The 26,943-nt window shown below is 33.6% G+C and overlaps 1 protein-coding gene across 1 annotated transcript in view; it reads right to left on the bottom strand.

The window, feature by feature from the left end:
• Window positions 1-26,943, bottom strand: part of BAZ2B (bromodomain adjacent to zinc finger domain 2B) — a 186,122-nt gene that overhangs the window by 40,315 nt on the left and 118,864 nt on the right. Inside the window, 10 exon segments of the mRNA XM_019457313.2 lie at window positions 335-397; window positions 7,283-7,526; window positions 8,332-8,406; window positions 9,344-9,558; window positions 10,298-10,384; window positions 10,386-10,553; window positions 12,936-13,076; window positions 22,986-23,051; window positions 24,565-24,609; window positions 26,020-26,085. Of these exon segments, the coding sequence (XP_019312858.2) occupies window positions 335-397; window positions 7,283-7,526; window positions 8,332-8,406; window positions 9,344-9,558; window positions 10,298-10,384; window positions 10,386-10,553; window positions 12,936-13,076; window positions 22,986-23,051; window positions 24,565-24,609; window positions 26,020-26,085 (1,170 nt within the window).

The following is a 26,943-nucleotide window of genomic DNA, read 5'->3' as shown; positions in this document are numbered from 1 at the left end:
AGTAATGTAGAATAAAACATAAGATGCTGAAACTATTACCATGACATTTGACTGAATTTTAAAAACAATTACTTTCAAGAAATAAAACAATGCATTTATGCTATTTTGTATTTAAATGAAGAGCTGAAGAATATAGGCCCTGGTTAAGTTTAGGCTTTTAACCTTGTTATTAAACTTTTAAGGTTTAATTGTGAGAATGTTTCTAGAGCTCCTCATTTTACTTATTTATAAAAAACTTATTTTTATGTTAGCAGCCAGAAAAACTAATCCCATACAAGGTGGATCTTTAAAACACTGCAAAAAAGATGTTAACTGTAATCTGAAAAGTGCTTACTTTACTCAGTTTTTCAATCTGTTTTTCTAGCTCTTCAACACTTGCTGCTTGGTCACCTTCATCCTATACATAACAAAATACATATCATTTACCTGTTTTTAAGATTTATTTAATCAATCAGTCAGCAAATATATAATGAAAGTCTTCTATATGCAAGGTACTATAATATGCATATGGAAATGAGTAAGATTCAGTTGTTGTTCTTTATAAATTAATAATCTGGTAGGGAGACAAATAAAACATTAACACTAAAAAATGAAAACCACCAAATAGTAGGGAGCTATGAGGCTCTCAAGACAGGTAGAGATTAAGAGTCATGGAGTTCAGGGGAGGGAGAGATTTATTCTAGTGGGAATCTATACTAAGAATCTATACTTAGAATCTATACTAAGAAGTTGTGTTTTTTTTTATATGAAATTTATTGTCAAATTGGTTTCCCTACAACATTCAGTGCTCATCCCAATAGGTGCCCTCCTCAATGCCCATCACCCACCTTCCCCTCCTTCCCAACCCCCATCAACCCTCAGTTTATTCTCAGTTTTTAATAAGTTTCTTATACTTTGGCTCTCTCCCTCTCTAACTTTTTTGTTTGTTTGTTTCCTTCCCCTCCCCCATGGTCTTCTGTTAAGTTTCTCAGGATCCACGTAAGAGTGAAAACATATGGTATCTGTCTTTCTTATTTCACTTAGCATAACACTCTCCAGTTCCATCCACGTTGCTACAAAAGGAATACAGGAGTGCTGATGCATAGGGGCACTTGTACCCCAATGTTTACAGCAGCACTTTCAACAATAGCCAGATTATGGAAAAAGCCTAAATGTCCATCAACTGATGAATGGATAAAAAAATTGTGGTTTATATACACAATGGAATACTACTTGGCAATGAGAAAGAATGAAGAAGTTGTGTTTTAATCAGCTACTGAAGAATGCTTAGGAATTGATTGATCAGAGAAAAAAGGGCAGGGCATTCCAGAAAAAGTCTGGCATATCATGACCTCAAAGGTCCATCAAGAGATAAGGTGGGAGATGAGGAAAGGATGAGTTTAGGGCTAACCTGTCAGAGCTGTAAATGCTTGTCAATGGACAATGATATCCCTCAAGGGCCATTAAATATCAGAACTATGTTTTATAAAGATTAATCTGATAACAATTACGAGATAGCCTAGAGCAGGGAAAGGACTAGAACTGTTAAATCTCATTAGTAGATCCCTGCAATGATTCAAGAGGGAAGGAGAATGTGGGCCTTGCTAGGGTCAAGGAAATAGAAAAGGAGAAAAGCAAATGGATATAAGAGACATTACATAATTAACACTGCTAAGTCCTGACAAGTCATGGATAGGAGGCAGAGAAGGGTGAGGGAGATGAAGAAAGGAGTAAACTATGATGTTCAGGCTTTACATATGGGGACTGCAAAAATCTTAGTACCATTAATCAAGTCATTTTTAGAGCAAAGAAGGCATGTTACATTTTGAACACATTGAGCTTTTAGAAGAAAAATAATCTCTACTATAATTTCATAAATGGGAAGTATATATGTGACTATGAATTTCTTTCATTCTAGAAAATAAATATAGGAAAACTTGCCCCAAATTATATGTTTGAGAGGAAAAGCATGAAATAATAGAAGGTATATGTGCTTCTTTGAATCTCAGCTGCACTACTTCATGTAGGCCAAGTACTTAACTCTTCAAAGACTATTCTGTAATCTGTAAATTGATGATAACATTATCTGTGATATGGGATTTTTGTGAGAACTAAACAAGAAACAGATCTGAAACAACTGGCATAGTTCCTGGCATCTAATAAATAAATACAGTTACTTTCCTTCTTTCTGAAAATTGTACTTTAATGAGAAGATGCAGATACATCTTAGGACAAAAAAAAAAAACACTTTGATATTCACTTTCTATAAGCATTTTTACAAAGGTACACCATCACCAACCACTCATGAACAGATATTTCTAGACCAGTATGGTTATCTCCCCAATACAAGGAAGTGAAAGGAAAATCACGTTAGTTTTACCATTACCCATCATTTATCCACCCCTTATCCAAATCAAGTGAACCAAATTATAGAAGCATTTAGGCATATTAATTGTGCTAATAGTAATAGGGTTTCTATTTGGGATTAAAAGAAACCTAAAATCCTTAAATCTTGACTCTCAGAGACATATTTACATATCTATATAATTCTAAATCAATCTTTTGACCAGAGGATAAATGTTTGATAATGTGCTTATGTAAAAATACAATTCAATCAATAGGTATTTGAAATAAGACATCGAAGTAGCTATCTGTCAGCCAAATTAACTAACTGCTATTTCTAAGACTCTTCCTATGATGAAAAGGGAGTAAACTGTCTACTGAAGTTTTACTTAAAGGAGCTTTTGGCTAATAGTCCTTATAATTTTAAGAGACACGAAGGAACTTGAAAGACCAGAGAGAAAGGCGATGACAAAATTAAGAACACAGACTCTATCCCTGCCATGGTTCTCCATGGTTTTTTATCCAAAGAGAGGGCCATTATTTGTCCCTGTATACTGAAGGTTAATTGTCCACATAACCTTACATCCTAAAATGTGACGTTAAAGTTCACAAAGGTTTCAACACAAATCTAAGTATTAGGGATATTCCATGTGTTGAAGGAATCAAGAGTGAGAAAAGGGAATCATAGCTGAGACAAAAGGCAGGATTTTCTATGACTTAGTCAAGGGCAGGATTTTCTCACTGAAAGAGGTCATGTGGGCCTCTGCAATTAATCCTCTAAGGAGTATAACTACTGACATGAACTATACTTTAAATAAGAGGCCACATATGTTTTTGGAGGAATAATGTGCCTATCAGTCAGATTCACTTAAATAGTTAAACTTTTATTAAATAGGAAATTGATAAGTGGCTGCCAGTTCTTCAATATAAAGAATAGCTCTCAAATCATTTAAAGGAAATGCTAATTTGGCTTCTTATGTCCTAAAATATTTATTATTTTTAAAAGCTTTTAAACTGTTTTCTCACATGAATAACAAGATATACATTTTCCAGGGTTGTGATCAATGAAAACTTACTATCTAATTAACTCTATAATTCAACACTCATAAAAAAATAAAGTACTACTTTAAATAATACATCTGGTCTAAAAAACATTAATGATGATTTTTAAATAATTAATAATGATTTTTAAATCCCCCTTTAAAGAAAAAAGAAATGTATAGTTTGTTAATTTTCCATGTGAGAAAAGAAAGCTAGACAAAACAAATAATTTCTGTAAATAAACTCTAATTTAGTGGGATAACTACCCAGTAGAATACACTGAAATCCCACTAGAGAATTTTAAAATTTATGAGAGTTAACATTGTAAAGCAATTTATACCATTAAGTGCTGAAGAGTGATACTAATTCTATGAAAAGGTGATTAATATTGGTCAGAAAGGTTTAATTCCTGCTATGGACACAGCTCCACTTGGCAAATGAAGCAGATTGGTTATAAATGGTATCTTTTGTTTGAGTAATTACAATTCTGATATCCAAATTATATACCCTTCACATTATTTGCCACAGCATGAAACATACGATCAAGTGGTTTCAAAACTACAACATTATGAAATAATTGATTTATGCAAGGAATCTCAATGCAGTCTCTTTTCCGGATTGGTACTCAAAGAAGTAAAGCTTATTCTAGTGATTTTTATCATTTTGGTTTAAATATAAGATGGAGAAGAATTTATGAAAACATTTTGCATGTATGCTGTTTTTACTTAAGGGAATTGTATAGCACATCATCTTGTTAATTCCTCCACATTATCCAGATGCAGTCAAAATTTTGATTCAGTAATTTATCATTGGTCTTGATTAGACATTATTTTCACACATTCCATCAATAAATTCATCCCTCTAAGTCTTTTTTCTTTAATTCTCCAGCAGTACTTAGTTGATGCAGGAAAGGAAAATAGTTCTTTCTAGACTTTCTTAGCTAAATACTCCTGACATTGAGGGCAGAAGGAAAGGTTGACAGTAAATTCTTTTTTGAGTGCCATTCTGCAGCCTTATCAATATTTCTAGCATTCCTTACTGGTAACAGGTAAACCTCAACCTGTATCTTCCTCTTATACATGTCAATTTCTGTGGCTTATGGTAGTTTCCCTTAAACACACACACACACACACACACACACACACACACACACACACACACACCTCTATGGCCTTGCCTTCTTTTCTGTAGGCAACTCTTCAAAGCTAGCCCATCCACCTTGACTGAATCCCCTCCAAAATCATTAGGGACCTTACACCATTAAATATTTTCTTCTCTTTATTCTTCAACCCCCCATCTCATTTTATTGACTCCTTCCCTTCAACCAAAAATTATCTCACGTCTTTCACATCTGAAAAATCCTTGGTCTTAGGAACTACCCTTTCTGCTAAGTCACAATGCTTAAAGCAGTCATATTCACTTTCTCACTTTCTAATTTTTCTCAGTCACAGCCTGGCTTCTGCTCCCATTCCTTTAATGAAACTGTGCTGGCTTTGGTTACCAATGGCATCTATGTTACCAAATCCAGAGAACACGCTCAGTCCTCATAGCACTAGATTCCTGCTGCCTTAACACTGTTTATCACTCCCTCCTTTATGAAATGCTTAATTTTCTGGGCTTTTATTACTACATGACTAGAAAAGAGTTAACATTATGGGTCTGCCTGCTATCCTTTGAAAGGATGCTCACAAGTTTGGCCCTTGGTGTCTGGGAACTTGGATTTTAAAGGGTTTCCTTCATTCTGATAAGACTGGCTCACTAAACTGATATAACAATGTGGGTCATACTTTTCTTCTGTGAGTCTGGAATTTTGGCACATGCTATGCAGGGGGTGCCCATGTGACAGGCCTCGGTAAAAACACTGGGCATCAAGTCTCTAATGGGCTGCCCTAGTATATAACATATTTTTCATATGTCCCAACTTATTGCTGGAAGAATTAAGCCCATTCTGTGTCACTCCCCTAGGAAAAGACTTTTAGAAACTTGAGCCTGGTTTTCTCTGGATTTTGGCCCATATGGCCTTTTTTCTTTGCTGGTTGTGCTTTGTTCCTTTTGCTGTAAGAATTCATAGGCATAGCATGACTAGATTCTGAGTTCTGTGAGCTCTCCTACTGAATCACAGATTCTGGAGGTGGTCTTGGGGATCCTTGACCCCCTATAGAAGTCTTCTACCTCACTGACTATTCCTTCTTCAGCAAAAAGCCTTGTGAGATCTTAAATATTGACATTCCCTGGGGTTCCAACCTCAGTCCACTACTCTTTTCACTAAATCAATCCTCCTGTGAAAAGTTATCTACCTTATGACTTTAAATTATTGTTTAAATGCTAATAACTCCCAGATCTATATTTTAAAGACTAACTTCTTCAGGCTTCAGGTTTTTTAAGTTTATGTATTTGACAGAAAGAGAGAGAGAGAGAGAGAGAGAGAGAGAGAGAGAGAGAGAGAGGAAGAGGCAGAGAGAGGAGACGGAGAGAGAGAGAATCCCAAGCAGGTTCCTCATGACATGGGACTCAAACCCACAAACTGTGAGATCATGACCTGAGCTGAAATGAAGAGTCCGATGCTCAACTGACTGAGCCATTCAGGTACCCCTGGGCTTCAGATTCTTAAATCCAACTGACTTCTCAAGTTCTGCATAGGCACCTCCAATTAAACATATCTAAAATAAGCCTACCATCATTTCCTATCTTCAACTATCTGTACTTCCTCCCCTCCTTCTCTATCATCTATTTACTCTGCTTCTCCTGATTTCTCTCAGTTAATGGCAACAATATCATGCAGTCTCCCAAGCCAGATAGTTGGGAATCAATCCTTCCCCTCTGTCAATCTACACAGCCCATCTTCAAATACTACTCATTCTTCCCACTGAGTATTTATTGAGTCCTTTCCTCCTTCATCCCAACTACAATTGGTCTAGTTTCAGACCCCCTCACAATTCATCTAAACTATGGCAATATCTCCTGACTGATTTTCCCACCTCTGATCTTGCCCTACCCAGATCTATATCTATATTCCACTATATATAGTCACTTAAAACTCAAGTTTGACTATGCAACTGCTTCACTTATAACCCTTCAATGGTTCCAAAAAAAGTATAAAAGCCTAGTTCACAGCTATTGGATAGGAGCCTGTCTAGTACCATTGAAGCACTTGTAATTCCCTTAAAGCAAAAAGCATGTTGTGGTTTCAGGCTTCTGTGCCTGAATAGCTCATGCTGTTCTCTCTGCCTGGAACATTTCTACAGATTCTTCCCCAGGCAACATGGAGCCCACTTTGTAGCCTCAGCTAATGAGTCCACAAAGCCTTTGTGAGAATTTAGTCCTCCAAAGGTTAAATGCCCTTCCTTTGTACTGTATATTGTAAATACTGCTATCAAATCAGTGAACACTTAACACATTACATTTGGTTACTGCAAATCTTCCTCAATGAGAACATAAAATGAGAGGGGATTTTCAGTGTCTTAATCATCTTTGGTCAAAAGTGGCCAGAGCTAGGCACATAATAAACTGGTATTTAAGAAATACATCAATCTCACTAAACCTGACAACACTTTTAAGGCATGAAGAATTTTACAAATGTAAGATATGATGCTAAGAGATAAAAGAGAATACCTGAAATTAAGAATCCGCCTAGTTCTCTGGAGAATGCTCAAGTCATTATATAAAAAGAAAAACTTCACTTCTTTTATTCAGTATAAGTGCCTTCTATGTGTAGGCACTGTATTCAATAGCGACCTGATTATCACAAAAAACTGTGTGAGGTGAATATTGTAACATACAGTTTTCAGAGGAAGAAACTGAGGCCGGTAATTGTCAAAATGGAGTTTGAACACAAATCCATTGGACTCCAAATTCTGTGTTATTGTTCCAATATGTTGTGCAATATTAGTTGAGTTTAAAATCAACCTAATTTGATTACCTCATCTTCACAGATATCAGTCTTCTTTCCTTTTTTGTCTTCTTTATCTTCTTCATCCTCATCATCTTCATCAGCTTGTTCATCACTATCATCGTCATCATCATCATCAAAATCACTGTCTCCTCCCTTCCTTCTTCGTTTGCGTCCTGGTGTGGGGGTGCCCAATGGATGCTGTTCTTCTCCAAGATCAATGCCACCTGACGTGTCTCTTTTGCCTGTTTTCTTAGCATGAATGATTCTGAGCCTTTAAATATGAAAAAAAATGATGATATGGAAGAAAAGCCTTCTCTCTGTACTTTTTAAAAAACATGAGTTTTAAATAAAAATACCATAAGGTATTTTTGCCAGTAAGTAATAAATCAATGACAGTGAAGATTGGAATTAAGGAAATTTAACAAATATGTTTCCTGAAATTATAGAATATATTAACTTTCAAGAATTATTCAGGATATCCCTTTGGAATTAGAACACATTTAAAAAAATAAAACTTAGAAGGCTGAAAAGATTAACTCTAGCAATGGCCAAGTGATAATTCCTGATCTCATACTATCAGACTGAATAAATTTCAATTCAAATTATTGCAAAGAAACTACCCTTTTAACATAGAAGTTGCATAATTTCCTGGCAGGAGGCTAATTAGGTTTTAATGCTGAATACATTTGGATATGTTAGACGCGCTGTAAAAGCAAACTTTAATTAGAAAGCAATTTTTAAAAAGAAGTAGTTCCAAACAGATTCTATTTATGACAAAAGCAACCGGATGGCAACAACAATCTTAGAAAATGTGATTGTTTGACTTCTTTGAAATAAAAGATAAATGGACTGTCTTCTAAGTTTGAAGAATATGAGCTTAATGAATCTCATTATATCTCTTGTCCATTGTAAATTCTGACCCTGAGTTTCATTAATTTCACATCTCATCTTAATTAAGCTGTAACTTTTCTAATTCTTAGATGAAGTTAAAATTCTATCTTTGCAATTTCTATGTTTTACAGGGGAATTTGTACAAATGAAAAACAGTAAACTAATTTTAATAAAACAGGACTTACTTGCGAAGTTTACCTTCTACTACCCATTTATCTCTCCTCAAGTTTGACATATAATCAATGTTCTTGTCAATTTCACTGTCAATGCAAAAATTTATTAGAAGACATAAATTAATCAATTATGTGACACTTTGATAATTTGATTTGGTAATAAGCAAATTGATAGTTTTTCAGTTAGTAAAAATAATGATTGCCTATGAATAGCAAAAATAATTGAAAATTATATTAACATATTATCATAGCTTAGAGACATATAGGAAACTTAAGATGTCCAATAATGGTAGGAATGCATGGCTCCAAAATATTTTGATTGATCCTTTTCATACAAAGGTAAAAGACTAAAACTAACATATTTAAATCTGTAAATAACAAATAGCAAGAACAAGATGAACATGGATTCATTCACCAAATCTTGAAATACTAGAGTGGAGAACTTACTTTGACTCTTGAATGAGGTTAAGTACTTTAAAAAAAAAGCACAAATAAATTGAAAAACTAAAATTATTAATATTGAATTAGCACATAATAAAATAAAAAGTAGCCAGGTAATTCTAGGAATGCCTTACTAAGGAAAATCAGGTAGTCATCTATGATTGAAAGATGTCAAAAAAAGAAAAATTCTGGATTCTTTCATTGGTGCTGGATTCTGGCACCACAGCAAAAATAAAAAAAGCAAAACAAAACATTTTTACATTTCCATATATAATTAACAAAATTATTATATAAACAAAAGACTATATTTATAGTCTTTTAAATATAGTTTAAAATAAATATAGTTTATTATATAAACAAAGACTATATTCAGTATGATCCCAATTTTTTAATAGACTTCAAAGAAATACATGAAGATATTATTAGCAGTAATTATCTCTGAATGGTAAGACTAACTGTAATTGTTTTCTTTGTGTTACTCTGTAATTTCAAACTTTCTGTAAGAAAATTTGTATTACTTTGTGATTAGATAAACTCAAGACAGAAAAGAATCACCAACAGAAAAGTCTGGGTATATGCTTACCTCACCACACTCTTACTGCATGCCAGTTCATTGATCAGGAAAGCCAAGACTGAGGCTTTCTGTGCTGGAGTATGAGCCTGAAAAGCTTTGGTTTTCAGGCTTTCCGTAAGCTCAGTTTGTCCACAATGGGCTTCCATAAAAATCTGCAAGATCTCGGAAACATTGTCTCGGTTCACACCAACATTCAGCAAATGTTCTCCAAGAGCTGTTTTGGCCTATAAAAGTTTGGCATTTTTATCAGTATTGATCGTAGCCATTCGTAACATAAAAACAGTAAGATTTTAAAAAATCGATATCACATGATATAGATATTACTGACAAGGACTTTATTCACATTCGATCAGTAGCGCTGTGGGGAGTAGGCTCCAGAGCACTAGTACTGTGGTGTCACGGGTTCTATTGCCTGCTATACTGAATGGATAGGGAAATGGAGGAGTAATTAACAGGCACATCTGGGAGCTTCTCACTGTACAACATATCAAATGTGTATCTTAGTTGAAATTAAGATAAATTTTAATGTATTGGGTATCCACTGAGCACTACAGAGTTTTCATGTGCTGGTCTGTAGATGCTTTGATTAGCCTGAGTTATTCACAGTGGTTCAGAGAGAACACAGTATAGTTTTGGAAAGCACGCATAAATTCTAATTGCTTTATGAATTATGAATCCTGTTTTGTTTAATATCACATGGGTATTTCCTTAAGTCAACTTGGTTTTTGCGGTCAGCTAGAGAAAAAGAGGAATTTGGGAATGATCTATATTCCTTAGGTTCTATGAATCAGATTTTTCTAGGTTTGTACCAATTTAACCTGAAGCAAATCTACATTTAACTCGGTGAGACATGTGGAAAAAAAACTGGATCAGTCTATACAACCTTCTGCTAATATGCTAACACCAGCTAACAATTCATGGATAGTACAAATTTTAAAAAAATTTATATTTGTTTTTTTTTACCTTGTATCCTGTAATTAGACCTGGATCACATACAGCAGCTGAGAGGAGCCTCACAAGCAAGTCTTGTACTTCACCCATGCTGTCCCCCTATATTTAGCAATCCCTCTTGAAGAACACTCAGGTTTGGAACATCAATATTCACATCAAAGCCCAAAACTTTACCAAAGTTTCGTAAGAACTGCACCACCATGAGACAGTCTGAAAATGTACTTCCAGAGAGAACAAGTCCTGGAATACGAGGCAAATCTGGCAAAGGCTGAAAATAAAATAAAATAAATAATAAATAATTTAAAAGCCATGGTTTTATACCTTCTGAAGGAAAACAGGTTGCTATCTTTCTTTTTCCTGTATTATACCAGTGATTTTCCCTCTGGATTTTAAATCCCCTGGGGGCATTTCTACAACCCCATGGTATTAAGTATAGATAGGTTCTTGATTGCAAATAACCAACAATAAATTTTGGTTGAACTCAACATGAACTTAGATGTCTGCAAAAGAGAACACTAACTTTAATTAACTTACATATTTATAAAACATAGTTTATATAGCTGGAACAAAAATTAGATAACATAAGGAACAATTTGGGGGTGCCTGGGTGGCTCAGTCGGTTAAGCAACTTACTCTTGATCATGGCTTGGGTCACGATCTCATGATTCATGGGTCTGAGCCCCGCATCAGGCTCTGTGCTGAAAGCATTGAGCCTACCTGGGATTCTCTCTCTCTCTCTGCCCCTCCCCCCACTTGCTCTCTTTCTCTCTCAGAACAAATAAAAATAAACTTAAAAAAAAAGAAACATTTAATTCAGAGACTTTTTTCTTGAAACTTATCATACACACACATTTCTGTAGGATTCTAAAAATGTATATGACAAAGCTAACAAAAGTAAGGCTTAAAATGAACATATATTTGATACAGTGCATATGGATTTAAATAAAAAGAAAGATGCAGAAAGATAAAGCTCATTTGATGTTAAAAAATATTTACTCACTATGAAGCTTATTAAATGTGTTAACTACTGTATATTCCCATTCTGGGCTTAGGAAATTTTCAACATCCAATTGAGTAAACCTAGTATGTATACTTTCACTTTTATTTACAAGCATTTATGCTAAGTAAATAAATAGAATATTAATACAATTAAATCCTCACTAGAGTGTTAAAAGTTTGCTTTAAGCACTTTATTTTGTTTTTGTTTTTAGTTTTTTTTTTTTTTAATATTTATTTATCTTTGAGAGAGGGACACAGTGCTAGTGGAGGACAGGCAGAGAGAGAGGGAGGCACAGAATCCAAAGCAGGCTCCAGGCTCTGAGCTGTCAGCACAGGGGCCAAACTCATGAACCGTGAGATCATGACCTGAGCCAAAGTTGGTCACTTAACTGACTGAGGCACCCAGGTGCCCCACTTTAAGCACTTGAGAAGAGAGCCTGCACAAATCAAGAGACAATCATTATTTGTATATCAGATGACTATGGCATATAAGTAAATATAGATGCCACTGATCAAGTATAATAGTATTAAGATAATATTGTAGAGATGATATGCAGTATCGATACAATTCTCTAGAAATACCATCTTCTTAGCTATAGTCAAACAAAATGGATCTCTATTCATAAACATGTGAAATCATGCCTGATACCAAGATTATTTTGCTCTTTCCACATGTTTACTTATATATGTTTACTTTATTATATATATATGAATATATCATAGCCACATTACATGTCTGTGAAGCATGATAGAGGAGAAAACACATATGAGGTATTTTGGCTGGATATACTTCCTGGCTTTCAGTGTAATAAACAGTATGAACTCTGGAATTGAACAAACTAGAGACTGAATCCAAGTTGCCATTTATTAGCAAGTTTGATCTTGGGCAAGTTCCTTAACCTCTTTGTGTCTCAGTTTTCCCATCTGTAAATGGGCATAATAAATACCAGTTCCACAGGACTATGGTGAGGATTAAATAGAGAATTTATTTAAAGCACTTAGCACACTGCCTGACATGTAGCAAACATACTCAAAAGTTAGCTATAATTACTAAAGCATTGAAGGAGATTATAGATTATAAACCTTAGTTTATGTAAATATCTATAGGGGCGTGGTGAGGAGTTAGAGATTTCTGTACCTAACTGCCTGGAAAGAATCAAATGACACATAGAAATCCTATCTACTTCTATAATTCATCTTTACGGATTTCTTCAGTATTTCTACTTAAATTTAAAAAGGTTTAGGGGTGCCCAGGTGACTTGGTGGGTTAAGTGTCCAATTCTTGGTTTGGGATCAGGTCATGATCTCGTGGTTTGTGAGTTCAAGCCCACCTCAGGGATTCTCTCTTTCCCTCTCTCTGCCCCTCCCTGGTGCATGCTCTCTTTCTCTCTCTCAAAATACATAAACCTACAAAAATAAAAATAAAAAGATTTACAGTGCTCCATTTACGTACTAAGAAGTACCATTATTAGCATAGGAGCTCTAGAGAGGTTTATTGGTGGCCATCCAGGAAACACAGATTGACCTAGACATGGAAATCTACGGCTCTGGTTAAAAACAAAAGGCTTTCATAATGGCAACTCTGGCAAAGGAATCAGGTGGGATACAGAAAAATTAAATTTATTAATGAAATGGTTACATAATAAATTACCTTTTGGTCTGCTAAGCACATGTCTTCATTAGGCTTCTTTAGTTCCTTTGCCATTTCTAATTCTAATCTTCGTTGCTCCAGTTTACGCTCTTTATTTAATCTTTTCTCATCACGTTTTTCTTGCTTCAACCGTTCTTTTTCCTTGAAAATAAAACCATGTCCAAAAGTCTCTTTAATCACTGGATGTGTCTGAAAAATCTCCAGTTAACATTTAAAAAGTTAACAAAGTGTTATTATTTCCACAAACAGAATTCCCCTAAGAGATTTAGGAATAGACTTTGAACTACATAGAAACAATGACTTATTTTGCTTTTTAGTGTTTTCACCCTTTGAATTTCAAATAGTCTTATGACTATGTGTGTGTGTGTGTGTGTGTTTATATTATCGATACTAGTTTAACTCAGATTATTCCATTATTCAGAATTTATTCAATCCTTCCCCAGGTTACAATAAGAGAATGAAATACTTATTAATAAGAGCAGATATATAAAATGCACATGGCTAAATAAACATAAAATACGGTTAGTTAGTATTAATACAAGTTTTTGTGTAGCTCTAGGAAGCAAGGGAGGATTTACAGCATGAAAGCAGAAGCAACATGCTTGAATTGCAAAAGCAGTTCTTTCAAAGTGCATTAGCTAGTCTTAAGATAGCACCTGTAACAAAATCAAAATATTATTTGCCACTATAAACAACACTTAAGGGAATGCAAAATGGATTCTGAAGGCAATTCCAAAAGCATTCAAAAAATATTTTCAGTAATGACAATAATATGGAAATAACTGTCCTGTCTCCCTGTTGTAGGAGATGACACTCTGCTGGAAGAAGAAGTCACGATATTTTCTTTAATAGTATTAGTGTCATTATTTTATTGCCATGCCTCAAATACAATTCTTATTTAGAGGAGAAATAACAGTAGAATCATCAGGCGGTTCTAACCTACTACCTCACACATTTGACACATTAATGATGGGTTTACTTTTGTAAAGCCGGTCATGTCTCTTTCTTCATTAAAATCTTTCAATTTTGTTTTTAATTTTTAACAAAATAAAGTCCAACTCTTTACTTTTGAATTAAAACTCTTCTTTTTCAATCTTATCTCCCATTTTTGTAGTTTATGTGGATTTAGTCCAACTATTTGCTATTCCTGATGAACATCTTGTTTCCTTACCTCCTTATATTGGTGCGCTCCAATCAGCAAGGTCATTACTCCCACCTAGTGGATCTGAATCCTAGTTAAACACTACCACCTCTTCCCCATTATCAATTTATCTTAATTCTCATAGCCCAACCTATAATTTTAACATTGCACTTATTGCTTCTTATTCGATAGTGGCATTTTTGCCCATATTCTAGCTATCTCTGTTTCCATTATCATGGCTAAGACAGCACATTGAGTGCTATGCCACAAGGAATAGGGGTAGGTGGGGACAGAGAGGACTGGAGAGGATATATTCCAGGCAGAGTAGAGAAAGCACAGTGTATCTGAGAAATTGCTAGTAGTTTCCAGGGTGGAGTGTAGGTTGCAGGTTGAACAGTTGCTGAGTATCATGATACAGAGCCAGAGGCTGGGTCATGAGAGCCTTTTTATATGATATGCTCACGTCACTGCTCATTTTTATACTGCCTCTAAATTTCTGGGTTACTGGTTCAAGCAGGCATTTGGAAGGAAAATGTTAAGGAAGCTACTCTGTGAGATTATTGACACCAAAAAAGCGCTACAACTAATCTTATTGATTATAACTGAAAGTTTCTGAGGGTCTAATGACATAAAATATACACAATTAACATGCAACATTCCCACAATGCAGTATAGATTTTTCAAATCAAATTATCATTGGTAGAACAATTTTTTCCCAGAGTTGGATTTTCAATTTATAAACACATGAAATGTTGCTCTAAGAATTTTTCCAGGGAAGGGAAAACTTTTTGGTCACTCAACAGAATAATGAATTACAACCACCAACAGAAAAAACAAATGTCCCATAGATTTCAAAGTGGCTGGTGCAAAATTTTCTACTATATAGGACTAACCCAGAATTCTAATCATTAAGAATCTTAATGTTCATAACAGTAATTACAAAACTAAAAATTGAGACTAAAATTCACTAAAAACTGTTGAAAATGGTCACCATTTCTTTTCAAAAAGAGAGAAAGGGCATGTGTGACACTAATGCTCTCTTTGTTGTGCCAACTTCACATTGGTGGCAATATGGGGGTATGTAACACTTCAATGATACATCAACAATGAGTTAGAGCGCATTTCATGTCATGAGGTAAATATGCCTGACATTCTTGAATACCAGTTTTAGCTAGTGATAGGCAGTATTTTTTCCAGTTAAAAGCATGGCTATAATATGGAATAGAGAGTAAAATGACATCAATTTTTGAGATAAAACAGAGCTTTCCAAGAAATCTTAGAAATTTGTAGGGCCTTTATTACTTAAAGACAGGTATCCATTCTTATCTTGAAGTATTAGGGATACTTCTCAGGAAACATGAAGTTTCTAAATGCAATGAATTTGGTGAATTTACTCACTAATTTATTTAATGAACCTTAACGAACTGTATAAGACTAATATAAATCCTGTGGTTCAGATACAAGATAACTTTCAAAGAACTAGAGCTTCTGGGTCCCCTCAACAATCAACTAATATTTAAAATGGTTTATAAAGACAGTCACGATCTAGTCCCACACAAGTTTTGGTCTCCTATGTCATGATTCCCAGTTCATTTCCCATGCTCTGGTTACATTGTGTGATACACCTGTGTTGAGAAGATAATGTAACCAGATTGAGGTATTGTTTGGAGGAGGAGGAGGAGGAGGAGGAGGAGGAGGAGGAGGAGGAGGAGGAGGAGGAGGAGGAGGAGGAGGAAGAAAAAGGACAAGGAGGAGGACAGGGAGGAAGGGGAGAAGTAAAGAGAAGAGGAGGAGAAGGAGAAGAAGGAGAAAAACAAAGCCAAGGTAGGTGCATACATATGGTGAAAACTAACTCCCTCTTTGCACCTTCCTCCTCTCTGCCCCACAGGTCATTTTGAGTTACAACACTGTACCTTTGTATACGCCATCTCCTCTGCCTGGAATATAGAACTTCTCTTCCTTAACACAGAAATAAAGCCTGTTTTTTACTCTCCTCATAACTACTTCAGGCATTTTAATATTTCTGTTTTGGGGGGCTCCCATATAACTTAGCATTTATTGCACTGTGTGACAATTACTTGTCTAAAGTTATCTTTTCCACTTTAGTGTAAGCTTCTAGAGGTCAGAGGAACAAACTTATTCACCTATTTCTTTATGGACCTATTCAGTTCCCAGGAGTACAATCTGCCAGACACTTCAAGGAAGTTTTTAATGATTTTATCTTTCTCCCTATCAAGCCTGTATGAGTTCAACTTTCCTCTCCCACTGGTCTCAATATTGTTCTTATTTCCATCTACAATAGTTGTCATATGTCTTTAACAGAAATATTCAGTGTGCCTTAGCAAATAAAAATTATTTAAACATTGATTAATTTGCTGAATGATTAATTCCACAAATGCCATATAAATAATGATGTTAACATTTGTACTAGTCATTAAACATATTCGATAGCCAATTTTTTCCTCTACTTTTTATATTTCATTCTGTGGACAAACATAATCGATGTCTTCTATTTTCAATTATACACAAAAGCAGATTTTAATACAAATTAATAATATTCTACTTATATTTGCAAATTTCAAAATATCTAAGACATATTTCCCACATCTACTCCAAAATTATTAATTTCTTAATTATTTTAATTGCATACATTATGATTGGATGTGCTTGCAAATACACCTTCCCCATATCAAAATTAAATAGATTTCTTATTATCTGATACTTTTTTCCAGAAACTAAAGTTTAAAGCGGGTGTGCTATTTTAGGCCAAATTTAAAGATGTTTAAACTTGTGTAGTATTCTCTCTTCTAGAACTGATATACTGTTTGAAAGAGCAATATTTACCAACTTTTCACCTAAGCCTTTTCATGATATAATATTATGTTTTGTTGCTATGTCAAATACTAGGATTTCACAATGGAACTTTCTGATTTTGCAAGGACATTTCACAACAAACCATTTGACCTAGCAGAGAAGACTTAATACACCTATCACAATATGAAAGGAATGGTAAAACGTATTTTATATTTTGGTTAGACTTTAGGGAAATAACTTAGATTGCCTACAAATGACTAAAAAATATAGCTCCTGACTATATTTTAGATTGACTGTCAATGATGATAAACATTAGTATGGTTTCTCTTAATTTTTTTTGGCCTTCATCCTCCTACCCCCTCTAGTTTTCTAGATGTAGAAATTCTTTTTTTTTTTTCTTTTAATGTCTATTTATTTTTGAGAGAGAGACAGTGTGAGCAGGGGAGGGGCAGAGAGAGAGGGAGACACAGAATCTGAAGCAGGCTCCAGGCACAGAACTCGATGAGGGGCTTGAACTCACAAGCTGTGAGATCTTGACCTGAGCCGAAGTCAGATGCTTAACTGACTAGCCAGGTGCCCCTAGACGTAGAAATTCTTGAAGTAAATGAATTCTTGGAATATAAATAATGTATAATAAAATATTAATTTGTTCATCTTATAGTAATAGAACTTTCTGTATCAAAATATTACTGATATCTTAGTTAAGAAGTCCTTTAAATTTCATTTCAAAGTTGAAACACCTTTTCATAGGAAACGCATTAAATTTCGATTATCCTAAATAGCCCAAAATACATAGGGTGAAAATTTCAAAATCAGTTTTTTACTCACATAAAAAGATTACTTTCTGGACTCTCAAGGCATAAATGACAGTATTTACAGAAATCTGTAGCACAATAAATGTATGAAATAAATTTATTCTATTTTAGTATTATAGAAGTTTAAAAACCAAACAATGGATGTGGTAGAATGACCTGCTATTGTAAACTTTTACAACTTATCAGATTGCAAAATAGGACATTTTTAAGAGACCATGTTGCAAAGATGCCTATGTTTTTTGCATTTTACGATGCTACTGGGTCTCTTAGGTGTTTGTTCTGGGCATAATTGGGAGAATACATTTCTTTTGACAGCAACTTGCACTTAAGTTTCAAAGATATAAATATAATTTAAGAGACACAGGTTTACCTCAGGGTGCAAGAAGAATACAAGTATAAATAAGATTAATAATACAAGCCATTTATAGAAGACAGATATAAAGATTAAAAAGAATATTGTTTTATGGTAACATGGAATGTGAGTAGAACAATCAGGGTAATTTTTTTTTAGAGGGGACTAATTTACATTTAAAATATTATGAAAATTATGTTTAAGCAAATGAAAAACTTATGAATCATATGACTGAAGAGACTCTTACATTTTATACTTTAATAATAATTTTACTTTATATGTGTAATATAATGATATTTAAAAAGAATAAAACCTCCCAGTTATTGTATTTTCTCAAAATCCACCACAGTATTACATAAAAGTCTGTACTTACTTTAGATTATGTATCTATTGTATAGAATAGTTTCTGTTATACCAATGTCCCCTATGTTAAAATCAAAATTGTTAATAATTCTTGAGTCAGATAATCAGATTTCAATATATCTAAAGTTGATAATAATTTCTCAAAAATTAAATTCATTATATGACATTTAGTATTTTATTGTGCAGTTAACATAAAATCATTTCACATTTGTTTTTAGACTAATTAACTTTAAAATTAAAGTGCATTATAAGTACATTGTATAAGTACAATATACACTTATACCATATATTTACAATGTCTTCAACTGAAAAATGGGTTTGCTTAAACAAACCCACCTGCATATACAATTCTACTTTTTATTTTCATTTTTCACTAACTCATGATTAATATAAATATAGGATTATAAAAGAGTCTCATGACTTGAATCATGGGTGAGGAGGGGGTAGGGAGGGGTTATACATTGTTTTCTGCTTTTAAATTGTTTATTAGGTAACTTCTGAAACCTGAACTATTCTCTTCTATTTTATGGTTTTGTTTCTTAAAGTGCTGACATAGTCATTTTGTGATAGCTGTATGTTTAACAACCTTTTGTAGTTTATTGATCCTTGGAGGGAGACATACAAAAGACACTAATAATTACTACGGTTGATTATTCAGTTAATATGAGTAAATTATTTATAAATTTGTGACTGGTATAATGTGAAGTTTTAATAAATGAAACAGGAGATTTTGAGCTACTTTGTCACATTGCTTAAATCAACCTCTTTCTGGTACTTAGTAATAATGAAAGCAGATGGGTCTCATATGATACTTGAATTATACTAAGAAATAAGCCTTTTTCATTCATGAGACTATTCTTTCTTACATTTTCTTATAAAATATTTATAAACTGTGATGATATGCTCATGACCCTTTAAAATTAATAAGAGAGCAATAACAAGTAAGATAATTTACAGAAGTCTGAATATTCTTACTAATTGCAGATGTATATAAAGGAAAATCTATAGAAATTGGGATTACTTCAGTAAAAATTTATTGAGTTAATACTAAATCTAAAAGTAAGATCATTGTAGCGTACACAGAGAAACATAAAAGTGATGTTTGTGTTACCTTCTTACTTTGATGGATATAGGGAATTTCTTGGAATAATTTCAGATGTTATAGATTTTTAACTAACAAGGTGAAAGTAATTCATTTTTTTAACCTCAAGTCTTTAAACATTAATCATAGCATTTGCAATTTTGTTTATCCTCTATATTTTTATTTCTTCACAATAATTAAATGTTAAATGTAATAATTAAATGTTAGAATCAAGGGTTACATATTGGCCAGTTCAGAATTTTTTTTTAATATTTCCTTAAATTTTATTTATTTATTTATTTATTTATTTATTTATTTATTTATTTATTTATTTATATTTTTATTTTAGACAGATTACAAGCAGGGGAGAGGGGCAGAGAGAGAGAGAGAGAGAGCGAGAGCGAGAGCGAGAGAGAGACAGAGAGACACAGTCTTAAGCAGGCTCCTTGCTTGCACAAAGCCCAAGGCAGGCTCGATCCCATGACCCTGGGATTGTGACCTGAGCTAAAATCAAGAGTTGGACGCTCACTTGATAGAGCCATCAAGATGCCCTCCAGTTGAGAATTTTTAGTTGGCCCTGCCTAGGTATCATATGACTTTAACGTTGTAAAAAGTTTGTTCTTTTAATAGTTAAAAATGGAAAAAAATATATAGGTAATAGGAGACAGAATATGAAGCCAAGATATGACCATTATTGGCATTAAAGTTACATCTTTTGCATGTTAAGTAATAATAAGGAAATGGACAAGTGCCTATAGGAATATTTTGTTAATATTCACTGAGGTGGCAAGTTCTTGTAAAGATGTGACGAAGATTTGGATTGCCAGTAAAAACATATGCCTAGTTAATGCTTAACTGTTAACACTGTAAAGTTTTATCTCTCTGATATGCTAAAAAAAAATCATTAATATTTATTTTGTTTTTCCTGCAGTATCTAATCTAATGCTGTCCACAAAATAATAGTTTAAGAAATTCAAAAAAATATTTAGTTGATCGCAGATCTATAGGTACCATTCAGTAGAGGAACAAATCAGAATAAGTGGTAAAATTATCTAGTTTTGTTCACAAGTCTATAGTTATCAGAGGATAACAACATTTTAAAAAAATTTTTCTAATGTTTATTTATTTTTGAGAGAGAGAGAGAGACAGAGACAGAGCATGAGAGGTGGAGGGGCAGAGAGAGGAGACAGAATCTGAAGCAGGCTCCAGGTTCTGAGCTGTCAGCACAGAGCATGATGTGGGGCTCAAAGTCAGAGTGCAAGATCATGACCTGAGCCAAAGTCAGAGGCTTAACTGAGTGAGCCATCCAGGTGCCCCAGGATAACAACATTTTAGGAGCTCAGTTTTACCTATGGGATTCTCTCATATATTCCAATAAAGGACTATTTGTGATATATGTTATTCTATTGCTATTTTAAATAATGGTTCTTTGGATGTTTAGCTTTAAGAAGGAAAATCACCTAGAGTAAAATAAAAGATTTTACTGTTATTACATAAAGAGAATTATATTGACAGAAAACATAATAATGTATTCATTCTTTAATGATTTTTTTATCATCAATTTGTTTTCTTTAACTGCTACTTTCATTTTTATTTCATTCATTCATTCATTCAACTATAATTTTCTAAGCTCCAAACATATACAAATATATACAGTGGCAGACAAGACAGACAAGATTCCTGTCCTCACAGATCTTACCCTCCTGGGAGGAAACAGACCATAAACAAGTGCAAAATAAGTAAGATGATGGAACGGAGGTCCAGAAAGGGGGTATAAAAAAGGCAACATTAGGTGTTCCAGGAAGGCCTCTTTGACAAGTTAACATTTGATCTATAACTAAACAGCAAATAAGGAAGGCCTGGGTGGCTCAGTCAGTTGAGCGTCTGACTTCGGCTCAGGTCATGAGAACTTAGGCTCAGGTCATGATCTCACAGTTCGTGGGTTCGAGCCCCACATCAGGCTCTGTGCTGACCGCTTGCTCAGAGCCTGGAGCCTGCTTCAGATTCTGTGTCTCCTTCTCTCTCTGCCCCTCCCCCACTCATGCTTTGTCTCACTCTGTTTCTCAAAAATAAATAAATGTAAATTAAAAATAAATAAATAAATAAACAGCAAATAAGAACCACTCGAATATTTGGTGCAAGAACAGCAATGGTAAAAACCCTTTGTCTAGAATAATAAAAAACAAAAATGATTGAAATACAGTACTTAAGAGACAAACTGTATGAGGTAAAGTTGGAATGAGAGGTCAGAACATGTGGGACTGCTTTGTCATGGTGAGGAATTTGGACTTTATTACAATGGCAATGAGAAGCCACTGGAGAGTGTTAAGATGTAACCTGGTTTCCTTTCTGAAAAGATCACTCTGGCTGCTCTGTAGAGAATACATTAGAGAGTACTGAGGAAACCAAGAATGAAAACAAGGGAAGGCAGGTTTCTTGCATTATTGTGCTTTATATTAGTACTTTATATTTATAAAGTAATATATATTATTCTTGGTATATTATTCTTGGCATGTTGCCTCTCTATATTAGAAATCTATAATGATAGTTTAAGCCAGAGCTGAGGACAAAATACTGAAATACAGGCATCTCAACTTCTAGATCAAACAGTGTCATTCTAACTAATTGTCATTTATTAAATGCTTATCTCACTCGATAATCTTATAATCCTAGGAGGTAGGTATCATTATCTCAATTTTAAAGAATAGCCTCAAGAGGTAAAGCAAGTTGGTTCAGAGTTGGCATGGGAAATCTGAGTCTCTCATACTCCAAAGCCCTGGATACAGTGGCCATACCTTTATTTAACTACTTTAATATACAATGCATTCCTTTGTAATATATATTTTAACCTTTAACTGATTTCTATTATGTTCTAAATAAGCTCATCTTGACTTATTTCAATACTTTTCTTATTCTGAATTGTCTGTTAAACGTCTATTTTAAGGAAAGTACTTGGGGGCACCTGGCTGGTTCAGTCAGAGGAGCATGTGACTCTTGATCCTGGGGTCATGAGTTCGAGCCCCACCATGGTTGTAGACATTACTTAAATAAATAAACCTTTAAAAAAATAAGGAAAGTTTAGGTCCAATTTTACACATAGAAGAGTAAAGAATAATTCTGAAAGCAGAAGTCCACGGTTGATCTGACTAGGGTTTGCGTTAGGACTTGTTTAGGCATGCTGTAATATTAATTTTGTGAAACTCTAGTTACAGTATTAAATAACTACTTTTATCCAAACGAATGCCGGTCACTACATTAAAAAAAGATAATTAAAATCTCAGCCGAGGAAATGAACACATACATCGGAATCCTGCCTACGTTCTTTCACGTTCTAACAGTTATTATTTAACATTTGGTTTGCTTATGAAAGCCATTAAATCGCGACAAACCTATGTCCTGAAAAACTCACATTTAGAAAGACCATTACTTTAGGAAAAAATAGGTTTTATTCTTAGATAATATTTTTCTAGAAACATGAACTTACTTCTGCTTTTTTACGAGCTTCCATAGCTTTCATAAGCATCATATGTTGTCGTCTTCTCTCTCGTTCCTATTAGGCCAGATAAAATTAGGAAAATAACTCTAGTTAATGGTTTGATTTTGAAATGGAAAAACAAAACAAAACAAAACAAAACTCAGTATAGCATGTTTAGCATTTATAGACAAGTCACAGTAAATACTAAATATAAGACAAGAATGGCCAGTCTGTGCATGTTTTAGTTCAGGTTTAGAAAGCAAATACAAGAACAATCAAAAGCAAAAAGGTAAAGCAATGAACATGGAGACAGTGTAAACAGAAGCATACAAGATTTACTTATGGTCAGTTGTGATGCTCCTTCAAAAGCTGGCAGAACAAAAAGCATAATGGTTGGCTGGAACAGGTCAGTTACCTTACATCTGCTATTAGAAAAGCCACAAATATGTACTAGAGGCCAATTAAACTAAGGTTGTATTGTTCTTAAATTTTTAGATCAGGCAGAAATTTATAATCACTTTCACTTCATGGTTTTAGAATTAGTTATTTTTATTTCAAGTACGCTATCATTTTGTAAATTCAATAAGCCACCGACAAATTAGAAAGAGTTTTTTAAAGCTTTTATACCAATTTAGTTAAACTAGTCGTGGTTCATATACAAGCACCAATGAAATGGGGTATTCCTGGTTACTGATGTCTGCCACCTGATGCGCTAGGTAAGACCATAAAAGCTGCACCATGGGCTAATAAATGGAATCTAAAAGGCACAGTATGAAAACAAGGTAAGCACTAGTTTTGTTTGATAATCTCATTTTATTTTAAAATAAAAAATCAGATAGTTATATATCTAATCATTTCTTTTTGTTTAAAAGTATTTGGTCCCCCCAAAGGGATGTTTCTAAAATTATTTCTAAAATTTGTCTATCAAACCAGAATATATTTCATATTCTCTCATCAACCTAACTCAAAATTCCCATTGTATTCAATGGCAGTTTTGCATCTAGAATTGATGGGAGAATATGGGTCATTATCACATCTAATTGTATAGTGATCCAACTTTCATTGTGACATCAGTAATGTAAATTTTTAGACAGCAGCCTTATATAAGGCTTGCACAAATCAATTAAAAATCCTGGAGATGTATCATACTTCTTTATAGACAGACAAGCAGATGTATGCAATGCACTGTGCTGTAAAGCCATGCAGCAGTATGTAATATGACAGCAGCCAGTGCTACACTTTATGCATTGCTATGACAACCATATCACAACCAAATCACAATGCGGTGTTAGATGTACAAAAATAAACATACCCATACCATATCTAGTCTATGCCTCTCCAACTCCTGGTAGAAAGAGTTGGCACAACATTATGAAACAGAAATCACAGAGTCATGAAACCAATTTTTAACCCCCCAAAAGACACCAATACCAAAGCAAGGCAATAAACTGTAAGATGAAGGAAAAACTTAAGCAGGAATTAAATTGGAAATTTTTAAGAAAATATTTTGAAGATTGTCCCCAAATCAGATTTAAGAAAAATCATAAAATGTACATTTTGACAATTGCGTAACTGTATGTATACAGACCTGATGCTTCAGAAGAACGGCTTGTTGTCTTCTCATTTCTTTTTCCTTAAAAATAAGAAACTTTTAATATGCAATTTTTAGGGAAGATTTAGAACACAGTACAAATATTAAAAGTTTCTCTTCTGAGGTTCTATAGTCCTCCCTTAGGTCAAACCATATGAAATTGCAAATATTTAATCATTTTTTACTTATGTGGTGGCAATTTCATATGGTTCTACATAATACAGAAAGATTATATGACAAGCAAGGATATTATTATTAGCAAGGATATTATTCAGTAGCCATTTAAACTTAAAATACAATAACCTAATAGCACATTTCAATAGCATATTCAATGAACTGATTAGCTAGATGGTCTGATCATATAAGATACAACTGGCACGTGGACTTTTAAAATTACTTTAATACATTATGTAGTGCAACCTTCAAATCCAGCTGATTAGAACTCTGTCCATTCGGAACATAAATTCCCAAATATACTCTATAATTAAAAGCATCTATATCATTTCTATACACTATCTATTTATGAAAGTAACAAGAGACTAAGAGATCAGTTTCAGATTTTCATGCTCAGCTATAATGCAGGGCACTACCCCAAGGGGGTCAGGCTTAATGCAAACATTCTATGAATATCATCAATTTAAATATTCTTATAAAGGTAAAAATCTACATGATATTAATATCTTTTTTCTAAAGAAAAAAGTAACAGAGTCCATGTAGAAAAGGTAACAAATAGTTCCCTGGCTTTATAAGATATAATTGTGTCTGCTCCTGGAACCAGTAGGGCCTCATTTCACTCAGCAGTCCTTTCAGTAATCAATTATGAGAAAAAGTGGAAGGTGAGGGGTGGAATGTGTATGTTTGTATGTGTGTCTTGGGGAGGGTTGCGGGGGCGGGGGGCGGCGTTCAACTCTCTAATGCTTCACAACAGAAAGTCAAAACCAAAACATTATAGTAATTAACAATGGCTAATTTTATTATTGGTAAGTAACAGTTGCTAAAATTAGATTTTTATTTCTGTAGGCTTCTCACTTTTTAATAGTTAAAATAGTTGCTGGATATTAACCAAGATAAACTTGTAATCTAAGTAGAGAATCAGATTTGGAACACAATTTAAAACATAAACATCAACAACACAAAATAGCTTTGGGAAGATCATTCTGAATCAGCAAAACTATATACAGGTATTATGTAATAGTTTGCATTTCTGATTTGATGTTTGCTACTTAAGTAAGAGCTCAAAGCATCACATAAAACCTGTATAAGGAAATAAAAAAACATACATACAATATACATACAATAAAACCACACATTATACACATATTGTATCTGTGCTAAACATTTTAAAATAATTATTTTGAGGAGAGCTATTATTTTTGTATAATTAATACTGGTGTAATAGCGTATAGTTTTTATTTTTGAAAAATAAAAACTCTGGTTCTCATCTAAACTAACCTTTATTCGTTTTTCGGCCTCCAATAATTTGGCATTTGCTGCTTCTTCCTTCTTTTTCTTTTTAGCCTGTGCATGCAAAACAGGTCTCAAAGTCATGCAACAGCACCACTACAACTTGAAAATAATCTCAGACTTAAAAATGGAGTTACATGCCTCACAGGTACAAAACAATATGTAACATATATGTAGACAATTACATACCCCCCACCAGTTAACATTACATTTAACATACTAATCTCATTTTTAATGTATAATTAGCATTAAGATATACAAAAAGTTTTAAAATGTATAAAAGTATGTCAGCTTTCCCTCTTCAAACTCTGTTAAAAGTCTGAAATAACTAAGCATTGATGTTATTTTAACTTAACACTTAAACACAGAAAAAACCATTTTGTGGCATGTATTGTCTTTTTTATAGTTTTTAAAAGTAAAACATGATTGCTGTAGAAAGTTTAGAAAATGGGGTGGATTTTAACTGATAAAAAAGTTAATGAATAAATCAGTAACATAAAAATGCACATATCCGTCCACTTTATTTGAAATTTCTTCAACACTTGAAATGAGATAAATCTGTTCCTCAGATGATTTAAATGACACATTAAATCTCATTTTCCCTAGCTGTGCAATGTGGTTAATTAAAGGTTTTTTTTTTTAAATAGGATGGAAACATATTTCATGAAGCATATTTTGATTATTAAGATTGTGCCATCAAATTTGAGCTTCACAATCTTAAAGTCTTTAACTATCTTGTAGTTTTATAACTATCCAGTAGTTATTATCAGTTTACTTTAAGATAAGCATATTTACTATTTGGGAGGTTTTAAAATTAATTTGAAGGCAGTAAGGAAATATCTGTATATTTCTGGATGGAAAAAAACAAACAGAAAACCTCAATTATCTGGGGTCCTCAGAATTGTTTTACAT

Source organism: Panthera pardus, unplaced genomic scaffold, assembly GCF_024362965.1.
Source record: "Panthera pardus isolate Hobbes unplaced genomic scaffold, ASM2436296v1 HiC_scaffold_10, whole genome shotgun sequence".
Taxonomy (NCBI): Eukaryota; Metazoa; Chordata; class Mammalia; order Carnivora; family Felidae; genus Panthera; species Panthera pardus.
This window is presented reverse-complemented; position numbering and strand designations above follow the sequence as displayed.